This window comes from Zalophus californianus, chromosome 13 (genome assembly GCF_009762305.2).
Source record: "Zalophus californianus isolate mZalCal1 chromosome 13, mZalCal1.pri.v2, whole genome shotgun sequence".
NCBI lineage: Eukaryota > Metazoa > Chordata > Mammalia > Carnivora > Otariidae > Zalophus > Zalophus californianus.
In genome coordinates, this window is record NC_045607.1 from 21,369,780 (window position 1) to 21,382,759 (window position 12,980).

At 42.4% G+C, this 12,980-nt stretch overlaps 1 protein-coding gene across 11 annotated transcripts in view; it reads left to right on the top strand.

Moving 5' to 3' along the window:
- Positions 1-9,047: 9,047 nt before the first annotated feature.
- Positions 9,048-12,980, top strand: part of PTBP3 (polypyrimidine tract binding protein 3) — a 124,162-nt gene continuing 120,229 nt past the window's right edge. For 5 of the 11 annotated variants that reach the window (XM_027614600.2, XM_027614608.2, XM_027614606.2 and 2 more), the window contains exon 1: positions 10,721-10,940. Coding sequence is in view for 2 of the 11 variants with exons in the window: in XM_027614598.2 (XP_027470399.1) it covers positions 10,359-10,438; positions 10,818-10,940 (203 nt within the window). In the remaining 9 variants the exon portion in view is untranslated. Of the gene's footprint in view, positions 10,439-10,720; positions 10,941-10,988; positions 11,679-12,980 lie in introns of those variants that run through there. The other 6 variants (XM_027614602.2, XM_027614601.2, XM_027614605.2 and 3 more) reach the window with 3 other exon arrangements.

The following is a 12,980-nucleotide window of genomic DNA, read 5'->3' on the forward strand; positions in this document are numbered from 1 at the left end:
TCTGAGGCTGATGACTTAAATATATTATTTAAAGTTTAAAGATAACCATTAGTGGAATTACAACTAGATCTTCTAATTTACCAGAGGAAGTTGCCATAATTCTGATACTAAAACTGTACAGACCACAAAAACTCTAAAGCAATTTCATTTATTAGTAGAGATATTAAAACTATAATAAAAGTATTAACAAATGTACTAATGTATTTAAAAATGCTGGGTGATAGACATTGGGGAGGGTATGTGCTATGGTGAGCACTGTGAATTGTGTAAGACTGATGAATACAGACCTGTACCTCTGAAACAAAAAATACATCACATGTTTAAAAAAAAAAAAGAAGAAGATAGTAGGAAGGGAAAAATAAAGGGGGGGAAATCGGAGGGGGAGACGAACCATGAGAGACTATGGACCCTGAGAAACAAACTGAGGGTTCTAGAGGGGAGGGTTAGCCTGGTGATGGGTATTAAAGAGGGCACGTTCTGCATGGAGCACTGGGTGTTATATGCAAATAATGAATCATGGAACACTGCATCAAAAACTAATGATGTAATGTATGGTGATTAACATAACATAATAAAATAATTTAAAAGAATACAAAAAGAAAGAAAAAATACATAAACATATCTGAACAAAGTACATTTTATTCTGTGAATGTGAGAATGTATTTACATGAGAAAATCGATTTTTTCTACAATTTTCTACATTAAAAGAAAAAAGGAGCGGGCGCCTGGGTGGCTCAGTTGGTTAAGTGTCCAACTCCTGATTTTGGTTCAGGTCATGATCTCAGGGTTGTGAGATCGAGCCCTGCATCAGGGTCCACGCTCAGCAGGAAGTCTGCTTGAGATCCTCTCTCTCCCCCTCCCTCTGTCCCTCCTCCCTGCTCTCTCTCTCTAATAAATCTTTAAAAAAGGTAAATAAAATATATTTTTTAAATAAAAAAGATAAATGAAAAAAGAAAAATTATATGATAATCTTATGATCATACACTAGCCATCAAGATCTACTTGATACATTAGATTGAATATCTACCTGATGAAATATTTATAAAGCTAGAAATAGAAGAACGCTTTCCTTTCTTTTTTTTACTTTATTTTTTTAAGATTTTATTTATTTATTTGACAGAGAGAGAAAGACACAGTGAGAGCAGGAACACAAGCAGGGGGAGTGGGAGAGGGAGAAGCAGGCTTCCCGTGGAGCAGGGAGCCCGATGCGGGGCTCCATCCCAGGACACTGGGATCATGACCTGAGCCGAAGGCAGACGCCTAACGACTGAGCCACACAGGCACCCCTACTTGGTAAAATTTTTACCAAAAGAGAGATAGGCCTTTGGCCAAGAGCCAAATAATAGTAACTAGCTAGAATTTAATGTTTTCTGTTTTCATTGTATCTCTTTTTATTTATGATAGCCTCTTATGGCAAGTGATACTGGTTTTCCATTCACAACAGTGATATAAAATTTCCTTTTAAAAAAATTAAGTAAAAGAATTGAGGTGATTTAAAGAAAAATGTTAAGTAAACAAAAGTAAAGATGGTTCATGCATAGAGAAAGCATCACTGTATTGGTATTGGAATGACTGAAGTTTGAGAAACTGCTCCAGGCAAATGTTTCTTGTTTCTTAAATGGGCCTCTGAATACATTCATGAAAGTCTGAGGGTTTTCGGCAAGAATGTTTCAATTTTTCACATTTGTTCATTATACTCTAGATCATGTGGATAACTATCTTACAACAAAGTGCTGTCATGTAAATTTAGTGCCTACATTTGTATTTATATTTGCTTCCTCATCCATTAGTGTCACTTTGTGTTGGGCTAATAAGCAAAGAATAGAGAGGGGGCGCCTGGGTGGCTCAGTCGTTAGGCGTCTGTCTTCGGCTCAGGTCATGATCCCAGGGTCCTGGGATCCGAGGCCCGCGCTGGGCTCCCTGCTTGGCAGGAGGCCTGCTTCTCCCTCTCCCACTCCCCCTGCTTGTGTTCCCTCTCTCTCTGTGTCTCTCTGCCAAATAAATAAACTCTTTAAAAAGAAAAGAATAGAGAGGCTTGGTATGTAAGTGATGAATTTGATTCAGATAGAGGGAAAATGATATCATGGCATGTTAAAAAATAAAGGTATATAGAAAGTTATATGATACAATTGAGTCCTTGTCACATAGCCCACTGTCGTGAAGTTATATCCATGCAAGTATTCAGCTAATATACAAGGGTTTGGCCTTACTAGTTGTTTAAGGACATCTGATTTGAATGGGTGGTGCCCATTTAGTAGCAGTTAGTAAATATTCTGAGTATCACTTATATCAGAAAATAAGTGAAAGAAAACTTCATAGACACTTCACTTGGGTTGCTCATGAGAAAAAGGAAAAAAGAAGGAAGAATATGAAGAGGGGACAGGGCAAAAATCCATTATCAGTACTCAAGAAATGGACAGCCCAAGGGTAAGTCTGAAAACATATTCTGTGAGCTCAGGTTAGAAGAAAAGAGTTACCGGGGATATTCCACCTATATGTGTTTAGCAAGAAACACATGCTTTAGGCTAAGGGGTCCAGTGCTTGGCCTAGGCATTGCAGAAAAAGCTCAACCCTTTACATCAATGATTCTCAAAGTTCGCTTCTCAGACTATCAGCAGAATCAGCATCACATGGGATTCTGTTAGAAACGCAAATTTTTGGGCCCCACCCCTGAATCAGAAACAATCAATTTTTTGTTTTTTGTTTTTTTTTTTAAGATTTTATTTTATTTATTTGACAGAGAGAGACACAGCAAGAGAGGGAACACAAGCAGGGGGAGTGGGAGAGGGAGAAGCAGGTTCCCCACGGAGAAGGGAGCCCGACACGGGCCGATCCCAGGACCCTGGGATCATGACCTGAGCGGAAGGCAGATGCTTAACAACTGAGCCACCCAGGCGCCCCTCAATTTCTGTTTAACAAGTCCTCCAAGTGATTCTGATGCACATTAAAGTTTGAGAATTACTGATCTACACTGATAATTTTTAAATTATCAGTGATTTAAAATTATCAGTGATTGGTAGTTGGGGGTCATTAAACTACTTCCATTTATTTGTATGGTTGAAATTTTCCACAGTAAAAAACAAAACAACACTCAAATAGAATATTAATCTATTCCTTATAGGAAAATAAGAAATGGAATTTTTAAAAAAAAAAGGGATCCATATATCTGAGAAATAGTAGACTAAGGCTTCTAAAATTGTGGTTATGGACCATTTTTTCAAAAAATTTCCAATCCCTTATGGAGTAATACTTCTGTAAAAAAATAAAGATAGGGGCACCTGGGTGGCTCAGTCGTTAAGCGTCTGCCTTCGGCTCAGGTCATGATCCCAGGGTCCTGGGATTGAGCCCCGCATCGGGCTCCCTGTTCCGCGGGAAGCCTGCTTCTCCCTCTCCCACTCCCCCTGCTTGTGTTCCCTCTCTCGCTGTGTCTCTCTCTGTCAAATAAATAAATAAAATCTTTAAAAAAAAAAGTTTAGGGTTTTAAAAAAAAATAAAGATAACTAAAAATTGAAATTAAGAACAAAGACAGAATATTAATCCATTTTTTAATTATTAGATTCAACAGAAATATTTCTCTGTCAAATTGCTGAGTTCACAGACACCTTTTCTCATTCCATTCTTTTTTTGTTAGGGACTAGTAACAGTTTATTTATTTATTTATTTTTAAAGATTTTATTTATTTATTTGACAGAGAGACAGAGCACAAGTAGGCAGAGAGGCAGGCAGAGGGGAGAAGCAGGCTCTCCGCTGAGCAGGGAGCCTGATGCAGGGCTTGATCCCAGGACCCTGGGATCATGACCTGAGCCGAAGGCAGATGCTTAACGACTGAGCCACCCAGGCGCCCCGGGACTAGTAACAGTTTAGAGACTAGCACCATTCCACTATCCACACTAAATGATAAAATGATAAATAAGACATTCTCAAATTACATTCTCCAGGAATTCTGTTGCTTTGTAAGTTTATAATAGTAATACAAAGTAATAATTATTAATAGCTGTAAACATATTGAGTATTATCATATGCTAAACGTCATTTTAGGTACTCGTATTAATTTAAACTTTCCCCAAAAGCTATTAAGTACTAATCATCCCTTCTTTACAGTTCAAGAAGCTGAAGCATAGGGAGGTTAACTAACTCATCATCCCAGTTTATACTTTTAGCAAGTGCTGGTCTATAAACTTTAAAACTTAACACACAAGTCAGGAAATGGGAGTTTAGGAGTGGTGGTAATGCAAAAGAGGGAAGCCATAGGGCAGGGGTTAGGGATAGGTGGCAGCAGTGTCTCCTTCACCCCCATACCTGGTGTTGTCTCTTGAAGAGGGACAGACTGGCATATCCCAGAATGGGTGGGCTAGTCCTGTAGTGCATCTGTTCAGTGTATGATGAGATGTCTATCACAACAGGCAGCTCACTAATATTGATCTCAAAGCGATCCTGCACATCGAGGATCTTGGCATCATTCTCATCAGACACAAACATGATGGCCAAGCCCATGGTGCCAAAGTGGCCTGCTTTGACCACATAACGTGGGTAGGTGTTGGAATCCTCAGGCACGCCGTTGTTAAAAGCAATGTTCACCAGCTTAATGTCCGTGCCTCAGCCGAATGGGTTGGTAGCCACAAGAATTCATCACTGAAAATCTTTAAACTGCTGGTATTGAGAAAGCTTCTCCTCCTGGATCATCCCACCGTGGATGGCAACTGCTGGGAAATTCTGCTCCTCCAGGAGCTGGGCCAGTGCAGTGCAATGCTACACAGACTTCATGAAGATTTAAGATTCTAAACGAGGTAATCTGGCTCTAGATCACATTCTTAAGCATTACACACTATTGTTCATTTTATTACATAGGCAGAGGTATTCCTCTACTTAGTGTCCTTTTTCTAGTTCTTTGATAATTAAATTTAGTGAATGGAATTCTTTTTGTAGGAGTTGGGGTCTCAGCTTGAAAATAAACAGGAGCAAATATACTTAAGCATATCTGAAGAGGTGGCCAACCTGTTTCCAAGAGATCTACTTCTAAGTGGGGTCAAGGAATCTCCTAGGTTAAGAACTCACCTTCACCGTAGAGAGTGGTATGCACCAGTTTTAAGGACAAAATGTCAATGCTTAGGGGAATGATGACACTTGGAACACTGTAGTGATTATCACTCAGATGGTTCTCTAGCCTAGCCCCACAAACCCATATATATCCCTAAAGGATTTTCTGTGAATAAAAATGGAAAGTGCTTTTTTATTAAAAACTTTGAGGGACAATGGGACCTCGGTGATATAGTATGACAAAAAGGGGAAAGGAATTCTCCCCTTTTCAGAAAAGTGCTCTGGAAAATTCAGTGCAACTTTGACATGGGCTGGCAGCTCCTACTATAGGACAGTGATAGGTGACAGCATTTTCCATGCAAACATTGGAGTCCTCTGAACCAGGCATGGGTCATGTTAGGCCCTTCATGTGGAGATGATTATGTCAGGGCCAGGGACAGGTTGAGGAAAATGGACGAATATAGTGGTGGAGAGGTCAGGAGGGGACACTTTCAAGCCTCCTCCTCAGATAGTTAGGAAGGACTTTAAAGTAAGGCTCACAATTCAATAGATCGGGCAGTCTGTCAGACTCAGTGTGTGTAAGCTATTATAATCCAGTTTGACTACCAAGGTGATGTAGCCTGAAAAATATGAATTACACTCCCACACATTTTTCTTAAGACTTTGAAGTTTGCTTTGCTTAACTACTGAACAAATAACAAGTGTTAAGGGAACATTCTGCAAGATTTCTTTTATTTTGAAATAATTATAGATTCATATTGTTTAAAAGGCAGTACAAAGAAGTCCTGTGTACTCTCACCCAGTTTCCTCCAATGGTAACATCTTATCTATAACAAAACGGGGAAATTGACATCAGTAACATCCACAAATCTTATTCAGATTTTGCCAGTTTTATATGCATTTGTGTGTATCTAAAATTCTATACAATTTTATCAGGTGTAGACTTGTAATAACCAGTCCCATAATTAAGATACAAAACTGTTCTATCACCACAGACAACCCCTTGCTACTCTGTTATAGTCACATCCATCCTGTCTTTCTATACCCTCCCACCCTGTTCCTAACCCCTGGTGACCACTAATCTGTTCTCCATAATTTTTTCATTTTGAGAATATTATACATGGAATCATATAATATGTAACCTTTTAAGTTTAGTTTTTTTTTTCCCTTCAGTTCAATTTCAGATGTTTCTATTTTAAGGAATACATGTTAATGATTATAATTTTTGTATTTATCCTGGGATAAAATATTAAAATGTCCACCTTCCAGATTCATCTAATGGCTGATCTTATTTCTGACCTATACTGGCATCTTTGTATTACATGTATGTCTTAAGAAGCCTTACCTGTAAACGTGAATAGGGCAATATTAGTTAAATGTTAACTATCACTGCATACTGGAATGCCTTAAAGGAAACGTTCCAAGGTTACATTTTGTCCAAACAAAAATAGTGGTTGTGTGTGTGGTTCTCTTCTCAGTGAAGGTGTTTCAGGGGAATTTCTTAGACAAATTAGAACAAAACACAAAGAAAGAAAATCTTAGAAAATTTATAAATTAAGTTATTGTAACTGCTTACTTTTCAAAAGAATAGCAAATTAAGAACATGTTATTCTTGTCACCATCAGAAAGCCACTATACAGAACGTAAAGTTCTCATGACAGGCTAGGTCATGTGGATGATATCCCATCATTCTGGAAACTCAGAAACTTTTGCTAAGATTATAGAAGGCCATGGTTTTCCCATGCTATATGGACTATGGGAATAGCTAGGATTCTAAAAGTGGTCCTAGAAGACCTAAATTCCATTTATTTTATTTTATTTATTTATTTATTTATTTGAGAGAGAATGAGAGATAGAGAGCATGAGAGGGAAGAGGGTCAGAGGGAGAAGCAGACTCCCCGCCGAGCAGGGAGCCCGATGCGGGACTCGATCCCGGGACTCCAGGATCATGACCTGAGCCGAAGGCAGTCGCTTAACCAACTGAGCCACCCAGGCGCCCCCTAAATTCCATTTTGTCCACTGTTTTGAATCAGAGGGACTCACAAATCTAGGAAGCTTACTCAGTGAAAAGTCTTTTGAACTTATGACAAAGAGGCAATGGAAACAGAAGGGTTTTACCTTGCTTTCTGTTGTGAGCCGTTTTCTTCTATCTAGGCTTCTGTTGTAAAATGGGATGTTAAGTATTTAGGAAATGTCAGACAGTTTTTTTCATTTTAGTCAGGTGCACCATTTTTACACTGGAGACTTTTCAGAGTTTTTTTTTTTTTAAAGATTTTTATTTATTTATTGAGAGAGAGAGAGAATGGTAGAGAGAGAGCATGAGAAGGAGGAAGGTCAGAGGAAGAAGCAGACTCCCCGCTGAGCAGGGAGCCCGATGCGGGACTTGATCCCGGGACTCCAGGATCATGACCCAAGCCGAAGGCAGTCACTTAACCAACTGAGCCACCCAGGCGCCCCAGAGTTATTGTTAGTAATATGGACAGTGAGTTTCAGATCGACTTCACATTTATTTTTTACTACTGAAATTTGTCAACTATCTCAAGGCATGGGGCTAAGAGAAAGACAACTTTGTATTTTTTAAATAAAGAAAATGTAAATTGGTACAGCCTTTTTGGAATCAGTTTGGCAACATTAATCAAACTTGAAAATGCTTACACCCTTTTGTTCTGCAATTCTACTTCTAGGGATCTATTTCTCAGAAATAAACATGTATGCAAAGATGCTCATACATATATGATGTTCTTTGCAGTATTGTTATTTTGAATAATTAGAAACAATGTAAATTTCCACTATTTTGGAAAAAGTTAAATTATGGTACATGAAATTATGATATACTATACAGTATTAAAATGAATTAAGTTGCAATGACGTGGATGGAGCTAGAGTGTATTATGCTAAGCAAAATAAATCAGATGGAGAAAGACAAATATCATATGATTTCACTCATACGTGGAATTTAAGAAACAAACAGATGAACATATGGGAGGGGGTAAAAAGGGAGGGAAACAAAACATAAGAGACTCTTAACCACCAGAACAAACTGAGGGTTGATGGATGGAGGTAGGTGGGGGATGGGCCAGATGGGGATGGGGGATGGGTATTAAGGAGGGCACTTGTTATGATGAGCACTGGGTGTTGTGTGTAAGTAATGAGCCACTGAATTCTACTCCTGAAACCAATATTGCACTGTATATTAACTAACTATAATTTAAATAAAAATTTGAAAAGAAAAAAATGTACTTACAAAGAGAAAATAAATGTAAAAAAACTGAATTAAGTAGATGAAAAGTACTGATATGAAAAAATCTCTACAATTTTTAAGTAAAAAGAGCAAATAAAAAATGGTGAGGGTCTTGGGTGCCTGGGTGGCTCAGTTGGTTAAGCAACTGCCTTCAGCTCAGGTCATGATTCTGGAGTCCCGGGATGGAGTCCCACATCAGACTCCCCGTCAGCGGGGAATCTGCTTCTCCCTCTGATCCTCCCCCTCTCATGCTCTCTCTCTCTCCCATTCTCTCTCTCAGATAAATAAATAAAATCTTAAAAAAAAAGAATTAAAAAAAATGGTGAGGGTCTAGAAGCATGCTCACAGAATTGTTGCATTGGTTATCATGGGTAGGGTGTAGGTTATGAAGAAATATAATCATAAGTGTTTATTTTTTAATTTTATTTATTTTTTAAAGATTTTATTTATTTATTTGAGAGAGAGAGAATGAGAGATAGAAAGCATGAGAGGGAAGAGGGTCAGAGGGAGAAGCAGACTCCCCACTGAGCAGGGAGCCCGATGCGGGACTCGATTCCAGGACTCTGGGATCATGACCTGAGCCGAAGGCAGTCGCTTAACCAACTGAGCCACCCAGGAGCCCTATTTATTTATTTTTTTAAATTTTATTTATTTGACAGAGAGACACAGCGAGAGAGGGAACACAAGCAGGGGGAGTGGGAGAGGGAGAAGCAGGCTTCCCGCCAAGCAGGGAGCCTGATGCGGGGCTCGATCCCAGGACCCTGGGATCATGACCTGAGCTGAAGGCAGACGCTCAACGACTGAGCCACCCAGGCGCCCCAATCATACGTGTTTAATATTTAATACTACTTCAATTTTCCAAAAGGAGCACGTATGTTTGTTACTTGTGTAGCTAAAAAAAAATTAAGGAAATTTCATCAACAGACTATATCCCCAAAACAACAATATCAAGATTGCATCAAGGACTTGGCTCATATTTTTAACATCCATCTGGCAATGTGGGGTGGCTATGTTTACAAATGCAACTTAATACTTGGACTTAACATACAAAATATACTTCATCTTTTGGAAAGAGGGATTGAAGTTAGATACAATTCTTTAAAAATAGGGCCCCCAAGACCTGAGCTATCTGAAAATTGTTTTTTGCCAATAAATAATAAAGCAATGGAATCCATTCAACCATGAAGGCTGGAACCTGATTTTCTTGGTTATCCCTGCAGTGCTTGGCACATAGTAAACACTCAATAAATAATGACCTAATGATGGATGAATCGACAGTTTAAGTCGTTTTAGTAGCGTCTACTTATTTAAAAGCAGGATATACTATCAAGGACAGATGATTGAGTTGTCTTGTTACTTGCTTCTCAAATGAGGAGGCCGAGGAGGAGCAGTCCTCTCTTTCTAGTCAGATTAGGAATTTGGTCGAGGACAGCGTTTAGTGGCTTAAGTTTTGATGATCTGGGAATTGAAAAATCACTGAGTTTCGGAACCAGACAGACTATAAAAGGGCAAACAAGCGAGTTGCCACTAATTATATACATAATTTTGCTCAGACGAGAGGAAGGGGCTCCAGTGGCTGTGAAACTGTAGGCAAATCACTCTATTAGTGTCTACATTTTCATCTGAAAAAAAGGGAATAATCACTCCCTCATAGGATTTGTTTGTTTCTTTACATGGAAGGATATGAAAAACTCTATAAAACGCTGGCAACATAGTGGCCATTCCGTATTGTGCAACGAATGTTTCATATAAATTCAAACCCAGACTGTCGGGTCGAAAAGCACTCAGAGATTAAAACTGTACACAACTGAGAGGTTCTCAAGTTCCGGCAGTCTCTTTCATTCACCTCATTCATTTTAATCTCAACCACACCTATCGGGCCGGTGCGAGTCCCAGCAGTCGGCTCCCAGGACCCAGGGGACGACCCGCGGGCCCCGCACTGGCGGGAGTTCGCGCCCGCCCGTGGCCCGAACCCGGGCTTCCTCCGGTTACAGGGCCCGGCGCTTCGAGGACTACGGCCCGCGCCAGGCTTCCCGTGCTTGAGGTCCAGCCACCGCCAGCCTCGCCCACCAATCCGCCGATGTTCTGGGGTCCTGGCGAGACACTCCTACCTACATTCCAGAGCCGGGTCTCCAACGCTCTTCCCGCAAGGAGACAGAGGTGTCCGAGCCCGGCGGCCCGAAGCAGAGTGGCCGGAAGGCCGGCAAGGCCCGCGGGTGGGCGGGCGGGGCGGCGAAGCGGGAAGCACAAGGAGCGCGCTCCCGTGAACGCAGGAGGGAGGCGGGGGCGAGGCGCGCGCGTGCGCTGGGAAGAGAGGCCTGGAGGCGGAGTCTTAGGGCGACGGCAGGAAGAGGGCGCCCTGGAGCCGAGCGGGAGGCTGGCTGGGGGCGGGGCGGAGGGAGGGCGTCGACCCTAGGGGGCGGGGTGAGGCGAGGCGGGGACGCGCTTGCGGGGTGGGGAAGGCGGGGGCGCGGCGGTGGCGGGAGCGTCCCTGGTCTCCGCCCCTGTTTCCCACTCTCCTCCACCTCCCACCCGGCAGGGCTCCGGAGAGGCGCCGCTTGCCCGTCCCTGGAGCCGCCCAGCTGCCGCCGCCTCCGCCCTCCGCTCGCGGTGAGCCCGTCAGTCCCCGCACCGTGCGCTCCTCCGTCTGGGCCATGGATGGGTAAGTACTCGAAGGCGCAGCGGCTCTGCGGGGCTCCGCTTGCCCCGCTTCCTTTCGGCTTTCGGCCGGACGCGCCGCGGCCGCAGAGTCGGGCGCGGCGCAGGCGGCCGGAGGAGCGACCCCGGCCGAGTCCGACGGCGGGGCTTCCGGGCGCCCCGAATCGCAGAGGGGCGGTCCGCCGCCGCCTCTTCTCCCCGGCTGGGGCGCCCCCGTAATGTCCGCCCCTTCACATCCTCACACCCGGAAGCGGAGGAAAGCCGGGTGCAGCCGCCGGGTGCCGGGGTCCGCCCTCCGCGCGCAGAGTCCGGGGAGCCCGGCCCGGCCTGCCGACACTTCCTTTCAGAAAATGGTGCGCGGCGCTGGGGGAGGCGGAGGCGGCGCTCGGGGCGGGCGTCCTCCCGCTTGGGGAGTTGCTGTTTACCGGTGAGGTGGGGCGAGCGCCGGAGCTTCCCCTGGCTGGGAGGCGAGCGGCCGCCGGGAGGCGGACGGCGACTGCACGCGTCGGGGCACGTCTGGGCGGCGACCTCGTCCCGAAGCCAAGGCCCCCCGCGGGGTGTCGACGTGCCGGGGGACCGGCCGAGGTCTCCGGACTTGGGGCTGTGAGCTGTGCTAACGATCTCTGTATACCGGGCGTCTGGACCTGGTGACCATGGACTCCTGTCCCCCTAGCCCCCCAAAGAAACTTCGTGAATTTCTGCAATTTTCGGGAGCGTTCAGACGCTCTAAAAGTTAAAAGAGGTTCGTTGCCAGAATAAAAAGATTTCGAATCACTGATAGAAATATTTCTGAGAACCCAGGGATATGGCGTGGGACCTGACAGATAATTTAATATTTAAGGAAACAACTACGTTAGGATCTTCGTGGATTAATTGTAGCATATGTTCATCAAGATTTTAAAAATATCTCCAGCTCTGTGAGAGCTTGCAGAGCCACTTACTCATTCCCATTATATATCTGAGTTTTTGTTCGGCCTTTTACTTGCTTTTGAGGACAACGTATCTATAAACCCCCTGGTTGTAGAATATGTGGAACTTGAGTAAACAGTAAAAGCCTTGTACGTGTTGCCATATAGTTGATGACTGTTGCCATGCTGTGTAAAGACAATGGAATCTTCCAACAATTTTTGCCTTCGTTAGACTTCGTTTATCTACTTTCATAACGTTAAATCTGTATGATACTTGGATTAACTCATCTGTTTGTTAATTGCACACTGCTACAGACTTTAGACAGTGCGGTTTTAGATTTCATTGATGGTTGTGATGTTCTGTATTTTAATTGAAGCTATTTTTATTTAATTGAAATTTTTCTGAGAACATTGTTGAAAACTCATTTCACATCACCGTATTCGGTCACACTTTATATGTGTACAAAGTTTTGCTGTTGTAAGTTGTGTAATTATGCCAACATTTCAGTTCAGGAAGGCTGTGAAATTAGTGTCTCACCGTGTGTAGTGCGTTGTCGTGAGACGGTTTGACTTGAGCTGTGGAAGCAGGCTAGCTTTTTGTATTGGAAAATTTATAGTGATGACAAAGGATTCGAGTTATGCATCTTGGTTTTTAAACTTTTGGGTAACTGAGAAGTGCAAACTTACTCTTGGATAGTTTAGTAACTCTCTCTTTACCCTATATGTGGCTTTAAAGCTAAGAATGAGTTTATTGGTTTATATATGTGGGGCAGTAAGACATTCTGGAAGGTAAGTTCAGGACCTATACAATCTTATTTTCTGTGCAGAAACAGTTATTTGTCACATTTAAATTTCAGACAAATGAATTTCAGGTTTCAAAAGTCTATCAGGAAAAAATTAAAAATCTACATGGTTATTGTTTAAAACAATTAAATTTGCATCATTGAACAATCCAGATTCATAAATTTGTTTACTTTTTTTTTAAGTAATGGTGTTATAGGTTATTAACTATAGAATTTAGTTGGAGCTTTCTTTTAGGAGATACGGAGGTAAACTGTAATTGAAGATGGTTTCTTTGGGATGAGAAAAGATGGATTTTTGTGTGAGAGAACTTTATAGGAGTTTTTACACCTTGG